General features: G+C 51.7%; 1 protein-coding gene across 1 annotated transcript in view; it reads right to left on the bottom strand.

Annotated features, from left to right (window-relative positions):
• Window positions 1-14727: 14727 nt before the first annotated feature.
• Window positions 14728-23491, bottom strand: part of LOC123750674 (autotransporter adhesin BpaC-like) — a 32915-nt gene continuing 24151 nt past the window's right edge. The window contains exons 4-9 of the mRNA XM_069325087.1: window positions 23360-23491; window positions 22415-23170; window positions 21827-22120; window positions 21281-21616; window positions 20210-21154; window positions 14728-14738 (exon numbers count right to left, since the gene is read on the bottom strand). The exon at window positions 23360-23491 is cut by the window's right edge and continues 99 nt beyond it. Coding sequence (XP_069181188.1) covers window positions 14728-14738; window positions 20210-21154; window positions 21281-21616; window positions 21827-22120; window positions 22415-23170; window positions 23360-23491 — 2474 coding nt within the window. The remainder of the gene's footprint in view (window positions 14739-20209; window positions 21155-21280; window positions 21617-21826; window positions 22121-22414; window positions 23171-23359) is intronic.

Here is a 23491-nt window from a genome sequence, read left to right on the forward strand (position 1 = left end):
GTCGTTCAGAGTGAAGACTAGGTCGAGTCTCGCTGGTTCGTCATTGCCTCTCATCCTTGTGGGTTCTCCGACATGCTGCGTTAAAAAGTTGCTTGTCACCACCTCCAATAGTTTGGCTCTCCACGTATCCTCGCCTCCATGCGGTTCCTTGTTCTCCCAGTCAATCTTTCCGTGATTGAAGTCGCCCATGATGAGCAGGTGGGATCTATTTCTACAGGCAGCAGAGGCTGTGTGTGTGTGTGTGTGTGTGTGTGTGTGTGTGTGTGTGTGTGTGTGTGTGTGTGTGTGTGTGTGTGTGTGTGTGTGTGTGTGTGTGTGTGTGTGTGTGTGTGTGTGTGTGTGTGTGTGTGTGTGTGTGTGTGTGTGTGTGTGTGTGTGTGTGTGTGTGTGTGTGTGTGTGTGTGTGTGTGTGTGTGTGTGTGCGTGTGTGCGTGTACTCACCTATATGTACTCACCTATATGTGCTTGCAGGATCGAGCATTGACTCTTGGATCCCGCCTTTCTAGCTATCGGTGGTTAGAGCAATGACTCCTGTCCCATTTCCCTATCATACCTAGTTTTAAAAGTATGAATAGAATTTGCTTCCACAACCTGTTCCCCAAGTGCATTCCATTTTTCTACTACTCTCACGCTAAAAGAAAACTTCCTAACATCTCTGTGACTCATCTGAGTTTCCAGTTTCCACCCATGTCCCCTCGTTCTGTTATTATTACGTGTGAACATTTCATCTATTTCCACTTTGTCAATTCCCCTGAGTATTTTATATGTCCCTATCATATCTCCTCTCTCCCTTCTTTTCTCTAGTGTCGTAAGGTTCAGTTCCTTCAGCCGCTCTTCATATCCCATCCCTCGTAACTCTGGGACAAGCCTCGTCGCAAACCTCTGAACCTTCTCCAGTTTCTTTATGTGTTTCTTCAGGTTATGTGTTGCTCCATGATGGCGCGGCATACTCTAAGACGGGTCTCACGTAGGCAGTGTAAAGCGCCCTAAAAGCTTCCTCATTTAGGTTTCTGAATGAAGTTCTAATTTTCGCCAGTGTAGAGTACGCTGCTGTCGTTATCCTATTTATATGTGCCTCAGGAGTTAGATTAGGTGTCACATCCACTCCCAGGTCTCTTTCTCGAATCGTTACAGGTAGGCTGTTCCCCTTCATTGTGTACTGTCCCTTTGGTCTCCTGTCACCTGATCCCATTTCCATAACTTTACATTTACTGGTGTTAAACTCCAGTAGCCATTTCCCTGACCATCTCTGCAGCCTGTTTAAGTGTGTGTGTGTGTGTGTGTGTGTGTGTGTGTGTGTGTGTGTGTGTGTGTGTGTGTGTGTGTGTGTGTGTGTGTGTGTGTGTGTGTGTGTGTGTGTGTGTGTGTGTGTGTGTGTGTGTGTGTACTCACCTAGTTGCGCTTGCGGGGGTTGAGCTCTGGCTCTTTGGTCCCGCCTTTCAACTGTCAATCAACAGGTGTACAGGTTCCTGAGCCTATTGGGCTCTATCATATCTACACTTGAAACTGTGTATGGAGTCAGCCTCCACTACATCACTTCCTAATGCATTCCATTTGTCAACCACTCTGACACTAAAAAAGTTCTTTCTAATATCTCTGTGGCTCATTTGGGCACTCAGTTTCCACCTGTGTCCCCTTGTGCGTGTGCCCCTTGTGTTAAACAGCCTGTCTTTATCAACCCTGTCGATTCCCTTGAGCTCGGGTACTAGTCTGGTGGCAAACCTTTGAACCTTTTCCATTTTAGTCTTATGCTTGACTAGATATGGACTCCATGCTAGAGCCGCATACTCCAGGATTGGTCTGACATATGTGGTATATAATGTTCTGAAAGATTCCTTACACAAGTTTCTAAAGGCCGTTCTTATGTTAGCTAACCTGGCATATGCTGCTGCTGTTATCCTCTTGATATGAGCTTCAGGGGACAGGTCTGGCGTGATATCAACCCCCAGGTCTTTCTCTCTCTCTGACTCTTGAAGTATTTCATCTCCCAAATGGTACCTTGTATCTGGTCTCCTGCTTTCTACCCCTATCTTCATTACATTACATTTGCTTGGGTTAAACTCTAACAGCCATTTGTTCGACCATTCCTGCAGCTTGTCCAAGTCTTCTTGAAGCCTCAAGCTGTCCTCCTCTGTCTTAATCCTTCTTATAATTTTGGCGTCGTCAGCAAACTTTGAGAGGAATGAGTCTATACCCTCTGGGAGATCATTTACGTATATCAGAAACAGGATAGGTCCAAGTACAGAGCCCTGTGGGACTCAACTGGTGACTTCACGCCAGTCTGAGGTCTCTCCCCTCTCTGTAACTCCCGGTTCCTATTGCTTAGGTACTCCCTTATCCACTAGAGCGCCCTACCAGTTACTCCTGCCTGTTTTTCCAGCTTATGCATCAACCTTTTATGGGGTACTGTGTCAAAGGCTTTCCGACAGTCCAAAAAAATGCAGTCCGCCCACCATTCTCTTTCTTGCTTAATCTTTGTCACCTGATCGTAGAATTCAATCAAGCCTGTAAGGCAAGATTTACCCTCCCTGAACCCATGTTGATGGGTTGTCACGAAGTCTCTTCTCTCCAGATGTGTTACTAGGTTTTTTCTCACAATCTTTTTTTTTTTTTTTTTTTTGTGTGTGTATGTGTGTGTGTGTGTGTGTGTACTCACCTAGTTGTACTCACCTAGTTGTGTTTGCGGGGGTTGAGCTCTGGCTCTTTGGTCCCGCCTCTCAACCGTCAATCAACAGGTGTACAGATTCCTGAGCCTATCGGGCTCTGTCATATCTACACTTGAAACTGTGTATGGAGTTAGCCTCCACCACATCACTTCCTAATGCATTCCATTTGTCAACCACTCTGACACTAAAAAAGTTCTTTCTAATATCTCTGTGGCTCATTTGGGCACTCAGTTTCCACCTGTGTCCCCTAGTACGTGTGCCCCTTGTGTTAAATAGACTGTCTTTATCTACCCTATCAATCCCCTTCAGAATCTTGAATGTGGTGATCATGTCCCCCCTAACTCTTCTGTCTTCCAGCGAAGTGAGGTTTAATTCCCGTAGTCTCTCCTCGTAGCTCATACCTCTCAGCTCGGGTACTAGTCTGGTGGCAAACCTTTGAACCTTTTCCAGTTTAGTCTTATCCTTGACTAGATATGGACTCCATGCTGGGGCTGCATACTCCAGGATTGGCCTGACATATATGGTATACAAAGTTCTGTGTGTGTGTGTGTGTGTGTGTGTGTGTGTGTGTGTGTGTGTACTCACCTATTTGTACTCACCTATTTCTGCTTGCGGGGGTTGAGCTTTGGCTCTTTGGTCCCGCCTCTCAACTGTCAATCAACTGGTGTACAGATTCCTCAGCCTACTGGGCTCTATCATTTATACATTTGAAACTGTGTATGGAGTCAGCCTCCACCACATCACTGCCTAATGCATTCCATCCATTAACTACTCTGACACTCAAAAAGTTCCTTCTAACGTCCCTGTGGCTCATGTGGGTACTCAGTTTCCACCTGTATCCCTTGTTCGTGTACCACCAGTGTTGAATAGTTTATCCTTGTTTACCCGGTCGATTCCCCTGAGGATTTTGTAGGTTGTGATCATTTCTCCCCTTAATCTTCTGTCCTCTAGGGTCGTAAGGTGCATTTCCCGCCGCCTTTCCTCGTAACTCATGCCTCTTAGTTCTGGGACTAGTCTAATGGCATACCTTTGGACTTTTTCCAGCTTCGTCTTGTGCTTGACAAGTTACGGGCTCCATGCTGGGGCCGCATACTCCAGGATTGGTCTTACATATGTGGTGTACAAGATTCTGAATGATTCCTTACACAGGTTCCTGAACGCTCTTCTGATGTTAGCCAGCCTCGCATATGCCGCAGACGTTATTCTTTTTATATGGGCTTCAGGAGACAGGTTTGGTGTGATATCAACTCCTAGATCTTTCTCTCTGTTCGTTTCATTAAGTACTTCATCTCCTGTTCTGTATCCTGTGTCTGGCCTCCTATTTCCACTGCCTAGTTTCATTACTTTGCATTTACTCGGGTTGAACTTCAACAGCCATTTGCAGGACCATTCACTCAGTCTGTCTAGGTCATCTTGTAGCCTCCTACTATCATCATCTGTTACAATTCTCCTCATAATTTTTGCATCATCGGCAAACATTGAGAGAAACGATTCTATACCCCCTGGGAGATCATTTACATGTATCAGAAACAGTATAGGTCCAAGGACTGACCCCTGCGGTACTCCACTCGTAACGTCTCGCCAATCTGAGACCTCACCCCTCACACTGACTCGTTGTCTCCTGTTGCTTAGGTACTCCTTTATCCAATGGAGTACCTTCCCTTTCACTCCCTTTCAACCACCCAGCATGACCGACCACCCAGCACGGCCGACCTCCCAGAATGACCGGTCACCCAGCATGACTGGGCACCCAGCATGACCGACCACCTAGCATGACCGACCACCCAGCATGACCAACCAACCAGCATGACCGACCACCCAGCATGACCGGCCACCCAGCATGACCGACCTCCCAACATGACCGACCACCCAGCATGACCGACCACCCAGCATGACCGACCACCCAGCATGACCGACCACCCAGCATGACCGGCTACCCAGCATGACCAACCTCCAAGCATGACCGGCCACCCAGCATGACCGGTCACCCAGCATGACCGACCACCTAGCATGACCGACCACCCAAGATGACCGGCCACCCAACATGACCGATCACCCAGCATGACCGACCACCTAGCATGACCGACCACCCAGCATGACCAACCACCCAGCATGACCAACCACCCAGCATGACCGGCCACCCAGCATGACCGACCTCCCAACATGACCGACCACCCAGCATGACCGACCACCCAGCAAGACCGACCACCCAGCATGACAGACCACACAGCATGACCGACCACCCAGCATGACCGACCACCCAGCATTGAAAGCCACCCAGCATGACCGACCTCCCAGCATGACCGGCCACCCAGCATGACCGACCACCCAGCATGACCGACCACCTAGCATGACCGACCACCCAAGATGACCGGCCACCCAGCATGACCGATTACCCAGCATGACCGACCACCTAGCATGACCGGCCACCCAGCATGACCGGTCACCCAGCATGACCGGGCACCCAGCATGACCGGCCACCCAGCATGACCGGCCACCCAGCATGACCGGCCACCCAGCATGACCGGTCACCCAGCATGATCGGCCACCCAGCATGACCGACCACCCAGCATGACCGACCACCCAACATGACCGACCACCCAACATAACAGACCACCCAGCATAACAGACCACCCAGCATGACAGACCACCCAACATGACCGACCACCCAACATGACAGACCACCCAGCTTGACCTGCCACCCAGCATGACCGACCACCCAGGATGACCGACCACCCAGCATGACCGATCACCCAGCATGACTGACCACCCAGCATGACCAGCCACCCAGCATGACAGACCACACAACATGACAGACCACCCAGCATGACCAACCACCCAGCATGACCGACCACCCAACATGATCGACCACCCAGTATGACCGACCACCCAGCATGACCGACCACCCAGCATGACCGACCACCCAGCATGACCGGTCACCCAGCAGTGATGACCACCCAGCATGACCGACCACCCAGCATGACCGGCCACCCAGCATGACCGACCACCCAGCATAACCGACCACCCAGCATGACCGACCACCCAGCATGACCGACCACCCAGCATGACCGACCACCCAGCATGACCGACCACCCAGCATGACCGACCACCCAACATGACCGGCCACCCAGCCTGACCGACCACCAAGCATGACCGACCACCCAGCATGACCGACCACCCAGCATGACCGACCACCCAGCATGACCGACCACCCAGCATGACCGACCACCCAGCATGACCGACCACCCAGCATGACCGACCACCCAGCATGACCGACCACCCAGCATGACCGACCACCCAGCATGACCGACCACCCAGCATGACCGGCCACCCAGCATGACCGACCACCCAGCATGACCGACCACCCAGCATGACCGACCACCCAGCATGACCGACCACACAGCATGACCGACCACCCAACATGACCGGCCACCCAGCCTGACCGACCTCCCAGCATGACCGACCACCCAGCATGACCGACCACCCAGTATGACCGACCACCCAGCATGACCGACCACCCAGCATGACCGGCCACCCAGCATGACCGGCCACCCAGCATGACCGGTCACCCAGCATGACTGACCACCCAGCATGACCGGCCACCCAGCATGACCGGCCACCCAGCATGACCGGCCACCCAGCATGACCGGCCACCCAGCATGACCGGCCGCCCAGCATGACCGGTCACCCAGCATGACCGACCACCCAGCATGACCGGCCAACCAGCATGACCGGCCACCCAGCTTGACCGACCACCCAGCATGACCGGCCACCCAGCATGACCGGCCACCCAGCATGACCGGTCACCCAGCATGACCGGCCACCCAGCATGACCGACCACCCAGCATGACCGGCCACCCAGCATGACCGACCACCCAGCATGACCGGCCACCCAGCATGACCGGCAACCCAGCATGACCGGCCACCCAGCATGACCGACCTCCCAGCATGACCGGCCACCCAGCATGACCGACCACCCAGCATGACCGGCCACCCAGCATGACCGGCCACCCAGCATGACCGGTCACCCAGCATGACCGGCCACCCAGCATGACCGACCACCCAGCATGACCGGCCACCCAGCATGACCGACCACCCAGCATGACCGGCCACCCAGCATGACCGACCTCCCAGCATGACCGGGCACCAGCATGACCGACCACCCAGCATGACCGACCACCCAGCATGACCAGGCACCCAGCATGACCGACCACCCAGCATGACCGACCACCCAACATAACAGACCACCCAGCATAACAGACCACCCAGCATGACAGACCACCCAACATGACCGACCACTCAACATGACAGACCACCCAGCTTGACCTGCCACCCAGCATGACCGACCACCCAGCATGACCGACCACCCAGCATGACCGATCACCCAGCATGACCGACCACCCAGCATGACCGGTCACCCAGCATGACCGGCCACCCAGCATGACCGACCACCCAGCATGACCGATCACCCAGCATGACCGACCACCCAGCATGACCGGCCACCCAGCATGACCAGCCACCCAGCATGACCGACCTCCCAACATGACCGACCACTCAACATGACCGACCACCCAGCTTGACCTGCCATTCAGCATGACCGACCACCCAGCATGACCGACCACCCAGCATGACCGATCAACCAGCATGACCGACCACCCAGCATGACCGGCCACCCAGCATGACCAGCCACCCAGCATGACCGACCACCCAGCATGACCGACCACCTAGCATAACCAGCCACCCAGCATGACCTACCACCCAACATGACAGACCACCCAGCATGACCGACCACCCAGCATGACCGACCACCTAGCATGACCAGCCACCCAGCATGACCTACCACCCATCATGACAGACCACCCAGCATGACAGACCACCCAACATGACCGACCACCCAACATGACCGACCACCCAGCATGACCGACCACCCAGCATGATCGACCACCCAGTATGACCGGCCACCCAGTATGACCGACCACCCAGCATGACCGACCACCCAGCATGACCGACCACCCAGCATGATCGACCACCCAGCATGACCAACCACCCAGCATGACCGACCACCCAGCATGACCGACCACCCAGCATGACCGACCACCTAGCATGACCGGCCACCCAGCATGACCGACCACCCAGCATGACCGACCACCCAGCATGACCGGCCACCCAGCATGACCGACCACCCAGCATGACCGACCACCCAGCATGACCGGCCACCCAGCATGACCGACCACCCAGCATGACCGACCACCCAGCATGACCGACCACCCAGCATGACCGACCACCCAGCATGACCGACCACCCAGCACGACCGGCAACCCAGCATGACCGAATACCCAGCATGACCGACCACCCAGCATGACCGACCACCCAGCAGTGATGACCACCCAGCATGACAGACCACCCAGCATGACCGACCACCCAGCATGACCGACCACCCAGCATGACCGACCACCAAGCATGACCGACCTCCCAGCATGACCGACCACCCAGCATGACCGACCACCTAGCATGATCGATCACCCAGCATGACCAACCACCCAGCATGACCGACCACCCAGCATGACTGGCCACCCAGCATGACCGACCACACAGCATGACCGGCCACCCAGCATGACCGACCACCCAGCTTGACCTGCCACCCAGCATGACCGGCCACCCAGCATGACCGACCACCCAGCATGACCGGCCACCCAGCATGACCGACCACCCAGCTTGACCTGCCACCCAGCATGACCGGCCACCCAGCATGACCGACCACCCAGCATAACCGACCACCCAGCATGACAAACCACCCAGCATGACCGACCACCCAGCATGACCGGCCACCCAGTATGACCGACCACCCAGCATGACCGACCACCCTGCATGACCGACCACCCAGCACGACCGGCCACCCAGCATGACCGACCACCCAGCATGACCGACCACCCAGCATGACCGGCCACCCAGCATGACAGGCCACCCAGCATGACCGGCCACCCAGCATGACAGACCACCCAGCATGACCGACCACCCAGCATGACCGACCACCCAGCATGACCGGCCACCCAGCATGACCGACAACCCAGCATGACCAGCCACCCAGCATGACCGGTCACCCAGCATGACCGGGCACCAAGCATGACCGACCACCCAGCAGTGATGACCACCCAGCATGACCGACCACCCAGCATGACCGGTCACCCAGCATGACCGACCACCCAGCATGACCGGTCACCCAGCATGACCGGGCACCCAGCATGATCGACCACCCAGCATGACCGACCACCCAGCATGACCGGTCACCCAGCATTACCGGGCACCCAGCATGACCGACCACCCAGCATGACCGACCACCAAGCATGACCGACCTCCCAGCATGACCGACCACCCAGCATGACCGGCCACCCAGCATGACAGACCACCCAGCTTGACCTGCCACCCAGCATGGCGACCACCCAGCATGACCGACCACCCAGCATGACCGACCACCCAGCATGACCGGCCACCCAGCATGACCGGCCACCCAGCATGACCGACCACCCAACATGACCGACCACCCAGCATGACCGACCACCCAGCATAACCAACCACCCAGCATGACCGGTCACCCAGCATGACCGGCCACCCAGCATGACCGACCACCCAGCATGACCGACCACCCAGCATGACCGGTCACCCAGCATGACCGACCACCCAGCATGACCGACCACCCAGCATGACCGGTCACCCAGCATGACCGGGCACCCAGCATGACCGACCACCCAGCATGACCGACCACCCAGCATGACCGACCACCCAGCATGACCGACCACCCAGCATGACCGACCACCCAGCATGACCGACAACCCAGCATGACCGATCACCCAGCATGACTGACCACCCAGCATGACCAGCCACCCAGCATGACCGACCACCCAGCATGACCGACCACCCAGCATGACCGACCACCTAGCATGACCGACCACCCAGCATGACCGACCACCCAGCATGACCGACCTCCCAGCATGACCGGCCACCCAGCATGACCGACCACCCAGCATGACCGACCACCCAGCATGACCGGCCACCCAGCATGAACGACCACGCAACATGACCGACCACCCAACATGACCGACCACCCAGCATGACCGACCACCCAGCATGACCGGCCACCCAGCATGACCGACCACCAGCATGACCGGCCACCCAGCATGAACGACAACGCAACATGACCGGCCACCCAGCATGACCGACCACCCAGCATGACCGGCCACCCAGCATGACCGACCACCCAGCATGACCGGCCACCCAGCATGAACGACAACGCAACATGACCGACCACCCAGCATGACCGACCTCCTCCATTATTGTGGAGAATTGCTTTTTAAAGTCAATTTTCCGCCGTAATAATGGCTGATGCGTTGTCGGGGGCGACCAGGGGACACATGCCGGCCTCTGTGATACAGGGACGACCAGGGGGACACATGCCGGCCTCTGTGATACAGGGACGACCAGGGGGACACATGCCGACCTCTGTGATACAGGGACGACCAGGGGGACACATGCCGACCTCTGTGATACAGGGGCGACCAGGGGACACATGCCGGCCCCTGTGATACAGGAGCGACCAGGGGACACATGCTGGCCTCTGTGATACAGGGGCGACCATGAGGGGACACATGCCGGCCCCTGTGATACAGGGGCGACCAGGGGACACATGCCGGCCTCTGTGATACAGGGACGACCAGGGGGACACATGCTGGCCTCTGTGATACAGGGACGACCAGGGGGACACATGCCGGCCTCTGTGATACAGGGACGACCAGGGGGACACATGTCGGCCCCTGTGATACAGGGACGACCAGGGGACACATGCCGACCTCTGTGATACAGGTACGACCAGGGGGACACATGCCTGCCTCTGTGATACAGGGACGACCAGGGGGACACATGTCGGCCCCTGTGATACAGGGACGATCAGGGGGACACATGCCGGCCCCTGTGATACAGGTACGACCAGGGGGACACATGCTGGCCTCTGTGATACAGGGACGACCAGGGGGACACATGCCGGCCTCTGTGATACAGGAGCGACCAGGGGACACATGCCGACCTCTGTGATACAGGGACGACCAGGGGGACACATGCCGACCTCTGTGATACAGGGACGACCAGGGGGACACATGCCGACCGCTGTGATACAGGGGCGACCAGGGGACACATGCCGGCCCCTGTGATACAGGAGCGACCAGGGGACACATGCTGGCCTCTGTGATACAGGGGCGACCAGGGGACACATGCCGGCCCTTGTGATACAGGAGCGACCAGGGGACACATGCTGGCCTCTGTGATACAGGGACGACCAGGGGACACATGCCGGCCTCTGTGATACAGGGGCGACCAGGGGACACATGCCGGCCCCTGTGATACAGGGACGACCAGGGGGACACATGCTGGCCTCTGTGATACAGGTACGACCAGGGGGACACATGCCGGCCTCTGTGATACAGGGACGACCAGGGGACACGTACATGTCGGCCTCTGTGATACAGGGACGACCAGGGGACACATGCCGGCCTCTGTGATACAGGGGCGACCAGGGGACACATGCCGGCCCCTGTGATACAGGGACGACCAGGGGGACACATGCTGGCCTCTGCGATACAGGGACGACCAGGGGGACACATGCCGGCCTCTGTGATACAGGGACGACCAGGGGACACATGTCGGCCTCTGTGATACAGGGACGACCAGGGGGACACATGCCGGCCCCTGTGATACAGGGACGACCAGGGGGACACATGCTGGCCTCTGTGATGCAGGTACGACCAGGGGGACACATGCTGGCCTCTGTGATACAGGTACGACCAGGGGGACACATGCTGGCCTCTGTGATACAGGTACGACCAGGGGACACATGCTGGCCTCTGTGATACAGGTACGACCAGGGGACACATGCTGGCCCCTGTGTTATAGGGACCTACTTATCAGTACTTACCTATCAGTGATTAAGGGAGAGTGAGGTCTAACTCTTAATGCCGGCCTACTATCCATGTTGACCTTGATGCCTTGAAGGTTGAGCCATCTAAGAGGTGGCACGGACATGAATAGCCCGTGAGGTGAGAGCTCTGGTGCCAGAGTTTATAAAGTGGGACTCTGTGACGAGCTCACAAGTTTTAGCCCCGCTCAGGTAAGGTACAGGTAAGTCCACTACGGGCTCACCATAGCCTGTGCTACTTGCCCCCGCTCTTGTGCCAAGTAAGTCCACTACGGGCTCACCATAGCCCGTGCTACTTGCCCCAGCTCTTGTGCCAGGTAAGTCCACTACGGGCTCACCATAGCCCGTGCTACTTGTCCCGCTCCTGTGCCCGGTAAGTTAACTACGGGCTCACCATAGCCCGTGCTACTTGTCCCGCTCTTGTGCCAGGTAAGTTAACTACGGGCTCACCATAGCCCGTGCTACTTGTCCCGCTCCTGTGCCAGGTAAGTTAACTACGGGCTCACCATAGCCCGTGCTACTTGCCCCCGCTCTTGTGCCAGGTAAGTCCACTACGGGCTCACCATAGCCCGTGCTACTTGCAATTTTTGCACCAAGTAGCTGAATCTACAACAAGAAGAGAGGAGCCGTGTACCCTGCGTACAGTACCGTGCACCGCGCCCCGTAGTCTGGACGGTACGGGCTGGTACCGTCACTGTGTGCTCCTCATTCTTCACTATCATTCACTCCGGGGGCAGTGATGGTGTGTGAAGGGTGGGAGGGGGAGCTGCTGGAGCCCCTGTGGCCAGGGGCCAGGGGTGGCCCTGAGGGAGGTGTGGCAGTACCCAGTGTGGTGATGGAGGGGGCACAACGTCTTCACTACACACACTGTATTCATCACTGTAACTATCTTAACTGCTCACCATCATATTATTCCTCGCCACATTCTCTAGCCTTCACCACCTTCCCTGCCCTTCACCACCTTCCCTACCCTTCACCACCTTCCCTACCCTTCACCACCTTCCCTACCCTTCACCACCTTCCCTACCCTTCACCACCTTCCCTACCCTTCACTACCTTCCCTACCCTTCACCACCTTCCCTACCCTTCACCACCTTCCCTACCCTTCACCACCTTCCCTACCCTTCACCACCTTCCCTACCCTTCACCACCTTCCCTACACTTCACCACCTTCCCTACCCTTCACCACCTTCCCTACCCTTCACCACCTTCCCTACCCTTCACCACCTTCCCTACCCTTCACCACCTTCCCTACCCTTCACCACCTTCCCTACACTTCACCACCTTCCCTACCCTTCACCACCTTCCCTACCCTCCACCACCTTCCCTACCCTTCACCACCTTCCCTACACTTCACCACCTTCCCTACCCTTCACCACCTTCCCTACCCTCCACCACCTTCCCTACCCTTCACCACCTTCCCTACCCTTCACCACCTTCCCTACCCTTCACCACCTTCCCTACCCTTTACCACCTTCCCTACCCTTCTCCACCTTCCCTACCCTTCACCACCTTCCCTACCCTTCACCACCTTCCCTACCCTTCACCACCTTCCCTACCCTTCACCACCTTCCCTACCCTTCACCACCTTCCCTACCCTTCACCACCTTCCCTACCCTTCACCACCTTCCCTACCCTTCACCACCTTCCCTACCCTTCACCACCTTCCCTACCCTTCACTACCTTCCCTACCATTCATCAATTTCCCATAATTTTTGTGAGGATGGAATCTCTCAATTAACGTGATTGGAAATTTCAATGATTTGCAATTTCAAGCACAGGGAATGAAGCGAAATAGTGGGAAGGAAGGGGGGGGGGGAAGGGGTGAGGAAAGGGTATAACCCCAATCCGTCTATGACCGTTCTGAACCGCGCGCAGCCACCATGCAAAGTTTCGGGAAACGATCCCAATGTGTTTGTCCCCAAACCTCAAACTAATAAACAGACATTTTCGTTTAAATAAAAATAGTCTATATTTATAAAAATGTAAATGTTCGTTTGTTCAAAATCGCTAATCTCCGAAAGTTCTTCACCGATTGCTTAGAAATTTTGACACAGCGTTTTTTCGTATCCGAGCGTGGTTTTATATACCTACCATATAGATGCTACATCCGTGACAGATAAAAAAAAAATGTTTTTTTTTTTAAACTGTGTATTTCATGTGAATTTTCATGTGAGGGAAATCTCCAAAAACTCTTTACCAATTGCTTTGTAATTTTGTCACAACGTTGCATTTGAATACGCACATGTTTTTTATATATCTACTATATTCATGCCACACCTGTGACAGATAAAAACGTGTTTTTTTGCTAAACAGCGCCATCTGTTGCACATAAAAGCAACACACGCTATACTAAATATGTTAAGATTCCATTTCAATGTTTCCGATTGCATTGATAAATTGAATTTTCACAGATTTCGAGTTATTTTCATTTTGATTTAATTATTTTGTGTGACATTGCGTTGGAATTGAGCTGAGTTGTTTACCATACCGTTCATTTTGTGAGTATAGTTTATTTTATTGTTATTTATTTTGTTTGTTTTTAACTGGCCTTCTTATTTGTTCAGTGATGGGACAATCAGATCATTTGATGTTCCCATTTTCTGGTGGGAGCATCAGATCATTTGGGAACACATAGGACGAGTGAGTGGCGAATGGTGGGGAGGACGAGGGTATGGGGGAGTGGGGAGGACGAGTGGGACAGGGGAGGGGAATGGTGGGGAGGACGAGGGTATGGGGGAGTGGGGAGGACGAGTGGGACAGGGGAGGGGAATGGTGGGGAGGACGAGGGTATGGGGGAGTGGGGAGGACGAGTGGGACAGGGGAGGGGAATGGTGGGGAGGACGAGGGTATGGGGGAGTGGGGAGGACGAGTGGGACAGGGGAGGGGAATGGTGGGGAAAACAAGGGGACGGTAAAGAGGGGAACGGTGTGAAAGACAGGGAGACAGGGGAGGGTTGCTGTGGCTTAGCAACGCATGCGCGTTCCTAAGCCACAGCAACCATGCGCAACCACTCAGCCACGCGTGGCCGGGCTCAGCTAGGTCATTAACAATATCAAGTGCCCAACTAAGAGTATTCCAATACTGTTTGATCTGATTTTATAGTGAAACTGCAAAAGAACATTGAATTTAAAATGTCAAAAATTACACATTTTAAATTAGCTGCTGAGCTAATGGAATGATTGACTGCCTCTAATGAAAGAAACAACAACAGCAAGTTAGATCATGAGGCCAACCTGCCAGTTTCTTGATTCAGTTTGTTGTTTATGGTTCCCATTGTTTATAATATTATGTCAAATTATTTTTTTTTTTGTTGTTTTTTTTAAATATATACAAGAGTTGTTACATTCTTGTAGAGCCACTAGTACGCGTAGCGTTTCGGGCAAGTCCTTAATCCTATGGTCCCTGGAATACGATCCCCTGCCGCGAAGAATCGTTGTTACAACCAAGTACACATTTTACTGTTGCGTTAATCAGAGGCTACAGTTAAGGAATTGCGCCCAGTAAATCCTCCCCGGCCAGGATACGAACCCATGACATAGCGCTCGCGGAACTATTGCTAAATACCGGCTCTACAAAACCGTTTCAGTGCTCCACGTCCCAAGTCACAGATCGCTCATATATTACTGTTGTGCATTAATTACTTTCCTTTATTTCCTTCATATTCAAAAGCTTAATTATTGCCTTTGAGAAGGAGATTCAGTATTTCAATTATAATAAAAACAAATATTAATTCACTTTAAATAAGTTAGTCAAAGTGTTGAACCATCTAAAATTATGCACTTTCATAAATATATTGGTATATAATCGTACCTTGGTACGGTTTGGTTAGGGTTTTCCTGTATCTTGTATTATTACATTTGTTTAATAATTTCACCTGAGTGACACCTGAGAGAAAATCCCTCACAGTTGCATGCTCCGTTATTTCCGAGAAATACAGACAGAAGGTGAATTAAACACAGGTATGAGAACACACAGATGAACATCTAAGGGGAGGTACAGTGGTTCATGGTACAGTGGTTCATGGTACAGTGGTTCATGGTACAGTGGTTCACGGTACAGTGGTTCATGGTACAGTGGTTCATGGTACAGTGGTTCATGGTACAGTGGTTCATGGTACAGTGGTTCATGGTACAGTGGTTCATGGTACAGTGGTTCATGGTACAGTGGTTCATGGTACAGTGGTTCATGGTACAGTGGTTCATGGTACAGTGGTTCACGGTACAGTGGTTCATGGTACAGTGGTTCATGGTACAGTGGTTCATGGTACAGTGGTTCATGGTACAGTGGTTCACGGTACAGTGGTTCATGGTACAGTGGTTCATGGTACAGTGGTTCATGGTACAGTGGTTCATGGTACAGTGGTTCATGGTACAGTGGTTCATGGTACAGTGGTTCACGGTACAGTGGTTCATGGTACAGTGGTTCATGGTACAGTGGTTCATGGTACAGTGGTTCATGGTACAGTGGTTCATGGTACAGTGGTTCATGGTACAGTGGTTCATGGTACAGTGGTTCATGGTACAGTGGTTCACGGTACAGTGGTTCATGGTACAGTGGTTCACGGTACAGTGGTTCATGGTACAGTGGTTCATGGTACAGTGGTTCATGGTACAGTGGTTCATGGTACAGTGGTTCACGGTACAGTGGTTCATGGTACAGTGGTTCATGGTACAGTGGTTCATGGTACAGTGGTTCATGGTACAGTGGTTCACGGTACAGTGGTTCATGGTACAGTGGTTCATGGTACAGTGAACAAGGCAAGAGCGCAGCAGCCCTCATAACAACAAAGACAACGGTGCAGCAGCCCTCATAACAACAAACACAACGGTGCAGCAGCCCTCATAACAACAAACACAACGGTGCAGCAGCCCTCATAACAACAAACACAACGGTGCAGCAGCCCTCATAACAACAAACACAACGGTGCAGCAGCCCTCATAACAACAAACACAACGGTGCAGCAGCCCGCATAACAACAAACACAACGGCGCAGCAGCCCGCATAACAACAAACACAACGGTGCAGCAGCCCTCATAACAACAAACACAACGGTGCAGCAGCCCGCATAACAACAAACACAACGGTGCAGCAGCCCTCATAACAAACACAACGGCGCAGTTAATGGCCTGATCAACAAAAGGATGTATCAGAGTCCCACATAAAACTATCAACAAAGAGTTAATACTAAGTGTCATAGACCGAGAGAAACAAACAAACACCAGCGCAGATCCTGTTAATAATAAGCTTGTGGTATATGGAACTGTAATCTATTAGGAAGAACTAGTGGAATATGCAATACATATACAGTAACAATAACATAGACAATAACAATAACATAGACAATAACAATAACATAGACAATAACAATAACATAGACAATAACAATAACATAGACAATGACAATAACATAGACAATAACAATAACATAGACAATAACAATAACATAGACAATAACAATAACATAGACAATAACAATAACATAGACAATAACAATAACATAGACAATAACAATAACATAGACAATAACAATAACATAGACAATAACAATAACATAGACAATAACAATAACATAGACAATAACAATAACATAGACAATAACAATAACATATACAATAACAATAACATAGACAATAACAATAACATAGACAATAACAATAACATAGACAATAACAATAACATAGACAATAACAATAACATAGACAATAACAATAACATAGACAATAACATATACAATAACATCCTTTATATTGTCCACCGTTTCGAAAGAAAGTCCGTTATACAAGCGTCGTGCTAAAGGAGGCAACCGCAGCGTGTGGAGGAGGTGCGCAACTTATTGGAGACTTAAACCACAATGACAGGAATGTGGATACTAAAAAACATTCTTCTCAGATGTGACTTTAAACACAGGTCACAGGAACGGCTCTGCCTCTACATTAAAAACACTCAAGAGAAATGTGATGCTAAACGCCACAAAAGATGCGTCGGAAGTTCTGATAAACAAACCATAAATAATAAATATTAGTACTTATTTAATAAATGTAGTTATTATATATGTAAATTAGTCTCCACAAGCAAGTTGTCTTCAGTTTGATGACCAAGTAATAAAACTATAATACTGATTGGGGAACTTTATATTTCAGACCCAAACATCTTGCTCAGTTCCCTTCACTTACGGAACCGTTAATGGAAATCTGTAGAAAATATGGTTATATCAGAGAGTCCCAGGAAGTAGTCTAGGTGAACATACCAATGACCTTTTATGTCTGACATATTTTCTTCAAACCAGCAAATAGTTGAACCATGTAGAAAATAAAATTTCATAGACCTTATTCCTATTTCATAGATTCCAAACGTTGATGAACTGATTAAGCCTGCAATGATTACAAATAGCCCGTTATGATTACAAACACCCCACAACCCAGTCCAAGTTCAAACAACTGGCTGTAGCCAGTTATTTGCCTACAGTTGTAAAGCCTACTGGCTGGCCTACAAATTGTTGTTGTTGGACAACAACATAATTGTTGTTGAACAACAACAATTATTATAGTTTCATTACTGGCTGGCTGGCCTACAACCAGTAGACTTTCCTACAGCTAGTAGGAAATCTACGAAGGTTTTTCCTGCAAATTCAGTGTAAATAATAAACTGCTTGGGCTAAACTCTAACATAAGTAAGATGGGACGAACAACAATACACTGCTAACCTAAGAGAGCGTCTAGAGAGAGTACACACAGTACCATTATCAAAGTACAGTATTCAAGTCACACAGCACTAATAAATATAAACATAGAAAGAGAGCCCAGTTCTCACTAAATGAGAAGAAAACAGTCCCAGAAGTTCTCATACAGAGTTCAGGAGATCAGGGAGAGACTGAGAACACTACCCTGGAAACACAAACCAAAACTGTCTCTATTTTCCGCTTGTTACAACTTGTAATAAAGTTGTTACATCTTGGCTTAACGTGTTTATGACGTATTAGAACGTTGTTACAACTTGCTATATTGGTTGTTATAACTGGTTAGGAAGTGTTAAAACTTGTTCGAACGTTGTACCAACGTCGTAGTTTCGGTGTGTGTTTGGTGGGTATCTCCCAAACACGACAAGGAAGGATGTCAATATATTGTGGATACCTGCCGCTATGTGGAGCGTGATGCCATGTATTGTCTCCATGTGGAGTGTTACGGCCCTCTCGGGTCGCAACTGAGTTCGTACTCTGATGTTATTAGAGGAAGTTGTATCCGGCCCCAAGCCAGTAGTGGCTTTCAAGGGATGAGATCCGTGACGGAAGTAACTTAAAGGGGAAGGGAAATAAAGTTAAGAACTTAAGATTATAATTATTACCATCACCAAATAAATAATATATAAAAGAGTGCACAGGGGGAGGGGTATTAACACTGTACAGAGGAAATACACAATCGTCTTCTCCTGAAGACTCTGGATCCAAACTCTCGGTGCCAAGTCCTTGGTGCTTTCGTGGCCTCACAACGAATCCTTTGAGAAGCCGAGTCTACCCTGGCCACAGGTCAGCCAAAACACAGTTCCACTGGGGGCACCGCCGTGGAGGCCGTCAACCACAAGTCCAGCAGGTCTGCTGGCAGGTTCCGGATCAGCAACGCTGGTCAGGCCACTCCACGAGCGATACTAGGGTAGCGCCCTAGTCAGGAGCCTCGTGTGATACCACAAATCACTCTCCTGTCCTCAATACCCCAGTGGTTAATCGTCTCCAGCAGTCGGTCCCGGGTACGACAACCCTTCACTGCCGCTTCACAGGCAGGGTAACACCACAGTGTTCTTCCGGGAGACGACTTCACAGCTGCTGCAGCAAAGCACAAGGTATGGAGACGGCTGCCTTGGGTAGACTGACTCAACTTCCATCACAGCAGTCCCAGGTCGACTCTGTAAGCAGACACGTCATCAATAACTGGGACACTAAAGCACCTCACTTACAGGCTCAGACACAAACGCCTGACATATCCACTCCATAGATGGCGCTGTTGTCTGAGCACCACCTCACCAGAGGTCAGCAGCGGCGGTGTTGTGTGCTGAACAGGACTGGAAACTGGCCCTTGTGGCCAGTACACCTTGTCCTCACCAGGTGTCGTCGTCCATTTGGTGGGGGTTTCGGGAGCTGACCCACAGATGGCGCGGTCGTCACTGCTCCGTGCTCGGACGCTGGATCCGGGTTCGTAACATGGAGCGTGATGCCATGTATAGTCTCTATGTGGAGCGTGATGCCATGTATAGTCTCTATGTGGAGCGTGATGCCATGTATTGTCTCCATGTGGAGCGTGATGCCATGTATAGTCTCTATGTGGAGCGTTTTCTCCTGACTGAACAGTGTTCTCACCAGACTGAGCAATGTTTTCTCCTGACTGAACAGTGTTCTCACCTGACTGAGCAGTGTTCTCACCTGACTGAGTAGTGTTCTCTCCTGACTGAGCAGTGTTCTCACCTGACTGAGCAGTGTTCTCACTTGACTGAGTAGTGTTCTCTCCTGACTGAGCAGTGTTCTCACCTGACTGAGCAGTGTTCTCACCTGACTGAGTAGTGTTCTCACCTGACTGAGCAGTGTTCTCACCTGACTGAGCAGTGTTCTCTCCTGACTGAGCAGTGTTCTCACCTGACTGAGCAGTGTTCTCACCTGACTGAGTAGTGTTCTCACCTGACTGAGCAGTGTTCTTATCTGAATGAGCAGTGTTCTCTCCTGACTGAGCGGTGTTCTCATCTGACTGAGCAGTGTTCTCACCTGACTGAGCAGTGTTCTCACCTGACTGAGCAGTGTTCTCACCTGACTGAGCAGTGTTCTTATCTGACTGACCAGTGTTCTCACCTGACTGAGCGGTGTTCTCATCTGACTGAGCAGTGTTCTCACCTGACTGAGCAGTGTTCTCTCCTGACTCAGCACTGTTCTCTCCTGACTCAGCAGTGTTCTCTCCTGACTGAGCAGTGTTCTCTCCTGACTGAGCAGTGTTGTCACCTGACTGAACAGTGTTCTCACCAGACTGAGCAGTGTTCTCACCAGACTGAGCAGAGTTCTCACCAGACTGAGTAGTGTTCTCTCCTGACTGAGCAGTGTTCTCACCAGACTGAGCAGAGTTCTCACCTGACTGAGGAGTGTTCTCTCCTGACTGAGCAGTGTTCTCACCTGACTGAGCAGTGTTCTCTCCTGACTGAGCAGTGTTCTCACCAGACTGAGCAGTGTTCTCACCTGACTGAGCAATGTTTTCTCCTGACTGAGCAGTGTTCTCACCTGACTGAGCAGTGTTCTCTTCTGACTGAGCAATGTTTTCTCCTGACTGAACAGTGTTCTCACCAGACTGAGCAGTGTTCTCACCTGACTGAGCAATGTTTTCTCCTGACTTAACAGTGTTCTCACCTGACTGAGCAGTGTTCTCACCTGACTGAGTAGTGTTCTCTCCTGACTGAGCAGTGTTCTCACCTGACTGAGCAGTGTTCTCACCTGACTGAGTAGTGTTCTCTCCTGACTGAGCAGTGTTCTCACCTGACTGAGCAGTGTTCTCACCTGACTGAGCAGTGTTCTTATCTGACTGAGCAGTGTTCTCACCTGACTGAGCAGTGTTCTCATCTGACTGAGCAGTGTTCTCACCTGACTGAGCAGTGTTCTCACCTGACTGAGCAGTGTTCTCACCTGACTGAGCAGTGTTCTCACCTAACTGAGCAGTGTTCTCATCTGACTGAGCAGTGTTCTCACCTGACTGAGTAGTGTTCTCATCTGACTGAGCAGTGTTCTCACCTGACTGAGTAGTGTTCTCACCTGACTGAGCAGTGTTCTCACCTGACTGAGCAGTGTTCTCACCTGACTGAGTAGTGTTCTCTCCTGACTGAGCAGTGTTCTCACCTGACTGAGCAGTGTTCTCATCTGACTGAGCAGTGTTCTCTCCTGACTGAGCAATGTTTTCTCCTGACTGAACAGTGTTCTCACCAGACTGAGCAGTGTTCTCATCTGACTGAGCAGTGTTCTCACCTGACTGAGCAGTATTCTCACCTGACTGAGCAGTGTTCTCACCTGACTGAGCAGTGTTCTCACCTGACTGAGCAGTGTTCTCACCTGACTGAGCAGTGTTCTCACCTGACTGAGCAGTGTTCTCACCTGACTGAGCAGTGTTCTCACCTGACTGAGCAGTGTTCTCACCTGACTGAGCAGTGTTCTCACCTGACTGAGCAGTGTTCTCACCTGACTGAGCAGTGTTCTCATCTGACTGAGCAGTGTTCTCACCTGACTGAGCAGTGTTCTCATCTGACTGAGCAGTGTTCTCTCCTGACTGAGCAATGTTCTCTCCTGACTGAACAGTGTTCTCACCAGACTGAGCAGTGTTCTCACCTGACTGAGCAGTGTTCTCACCTGACTGAGCAGTGTTCTCTCCTGACTGAGCAATGTTCTCTCCTGACTGAACAGTGTTCTCACCAGACTGAGCAGTGTTCTCACCTGACTGAGCAGTGTTCTCACCTGACTGAGCAGTGTTCTCACCTGACTGAGCAGTGTTCTCACCTGACTGAGCAGAGTTCTCACCTGACTGAGCAGTGTTGTCACCTGACTGAGCAGTGTTCTCACCTGACTGAGCAGTGTTCTCACCTGACTGAGAAGTGTTCTCACCTGACTGAGCAGTGTTCTCACCAGACTGAGCAGTGTTCTCACCTGACTGAGCAGTGTTCTCACCTGACTGAGCAGTGTTCTCACCTGATTGAGCAGTGTTCTCACCTGACTGAGCAGTATTCTCACCTGACTGAGCAGTGTTCTCACCTGACTGAGCAGTGTTCTCACCTGACTGAGCAGTGTTCTCATCTGACTGAGCAGTGTTCTCACCTGACTGAGCAGTGTTCTCACCTGACTGAGCAGTGTTCTCTCCTGACTGAGCAATGTTCTCTCCTGACTGAACAGTGTTCTCACCAGACTGAGCAGAGGTCTCACCTGACTGAGTAGTGTTGTCTCCTGACTGAGTAGTGTTCTCTCCTGACTGAGCAGTGTTCTCACCAGACTGAGCAGAGTTCTCATTTGACTGAGTAGTGTTCTCTCCTGACTGAGCAGTGTTCTCACCTGACTGAGCAGTGTTCTCTCCTGACTGAGCAGTGTTCTCACCAGACTGAGCAGTGTTCTCACCTGACTGAGTAGTGTTCTCTCCTGACTGAGCAGTGTTCTCACCTGACTGAGCAGTGTTCTCTCCTGACTGAGCAGTGTTCTCACCAGACTGAGCAGTGTTCTCACCTGACTGAGCAATGTTTTCTCCTGACTGAGCAGTGTTCTCACCTGACTGAGCAGTGTTCTCTTCTGACTGAGCAATGTTTTCTCCTGACTGAACAGTGTTCTCACCAGACTGAGCAGTATTCTCACCTGACTGAGCAATGTTTTCTCCTGACTTAACAGTGTTCTCACCTGACTGAGCAGTGTTCTCACCTGACTGAGTAGTGTTCTCTCCTGACTGAGCAGTGTTCTCACCTGACTGAGCAGTGTTCTCACCTGACTGAGTAGTGTTCTCTCCTGACTGAGCAGTGTTCTCACCTGACTGAGCAGTGTTCTCACCTGACTGAGCAGTGTTCTTATCTGACTGAGCAGTGTTCTCACCTGACTGAGCAGTGTTCTCATCTGACTGAGCAGTGTTCTCACCTGACTGAGCAGTGTTCTCACCTGACTGAGCAGTGTTCTCACCTGACTGAGCAGTGTTCTCACCTGACTGAGCAGTGTTCTCATCTGACTGAGCAGTGTTCTCACCTGACTGAGTAGTGTTCTCACCTGACTGAGCAGTGTTCTCACCTGACTGAGCAGTGTTCTCACCTGACTGAGTAGTGTTCTCTCCTGACTGAGCAGTGTTCTCACCTGACTGAGCAGTGTTCTCATCTGACT

This window comes from Procambarus clarkii, chromosome 15, assembly GCF_040958095.1.
Source record: "Procambarus clarkii isolate CNS0578487 chromosome 15, FALCON_Pclarkii_2.0, whole genome shotgun sequence".
Lineage (NCBI taxonomy): Eukaryota > Metazoa > Arthropoda > Malacostraca > Decapoda > Cambaridae > Procambarus > Procambarus clarkii.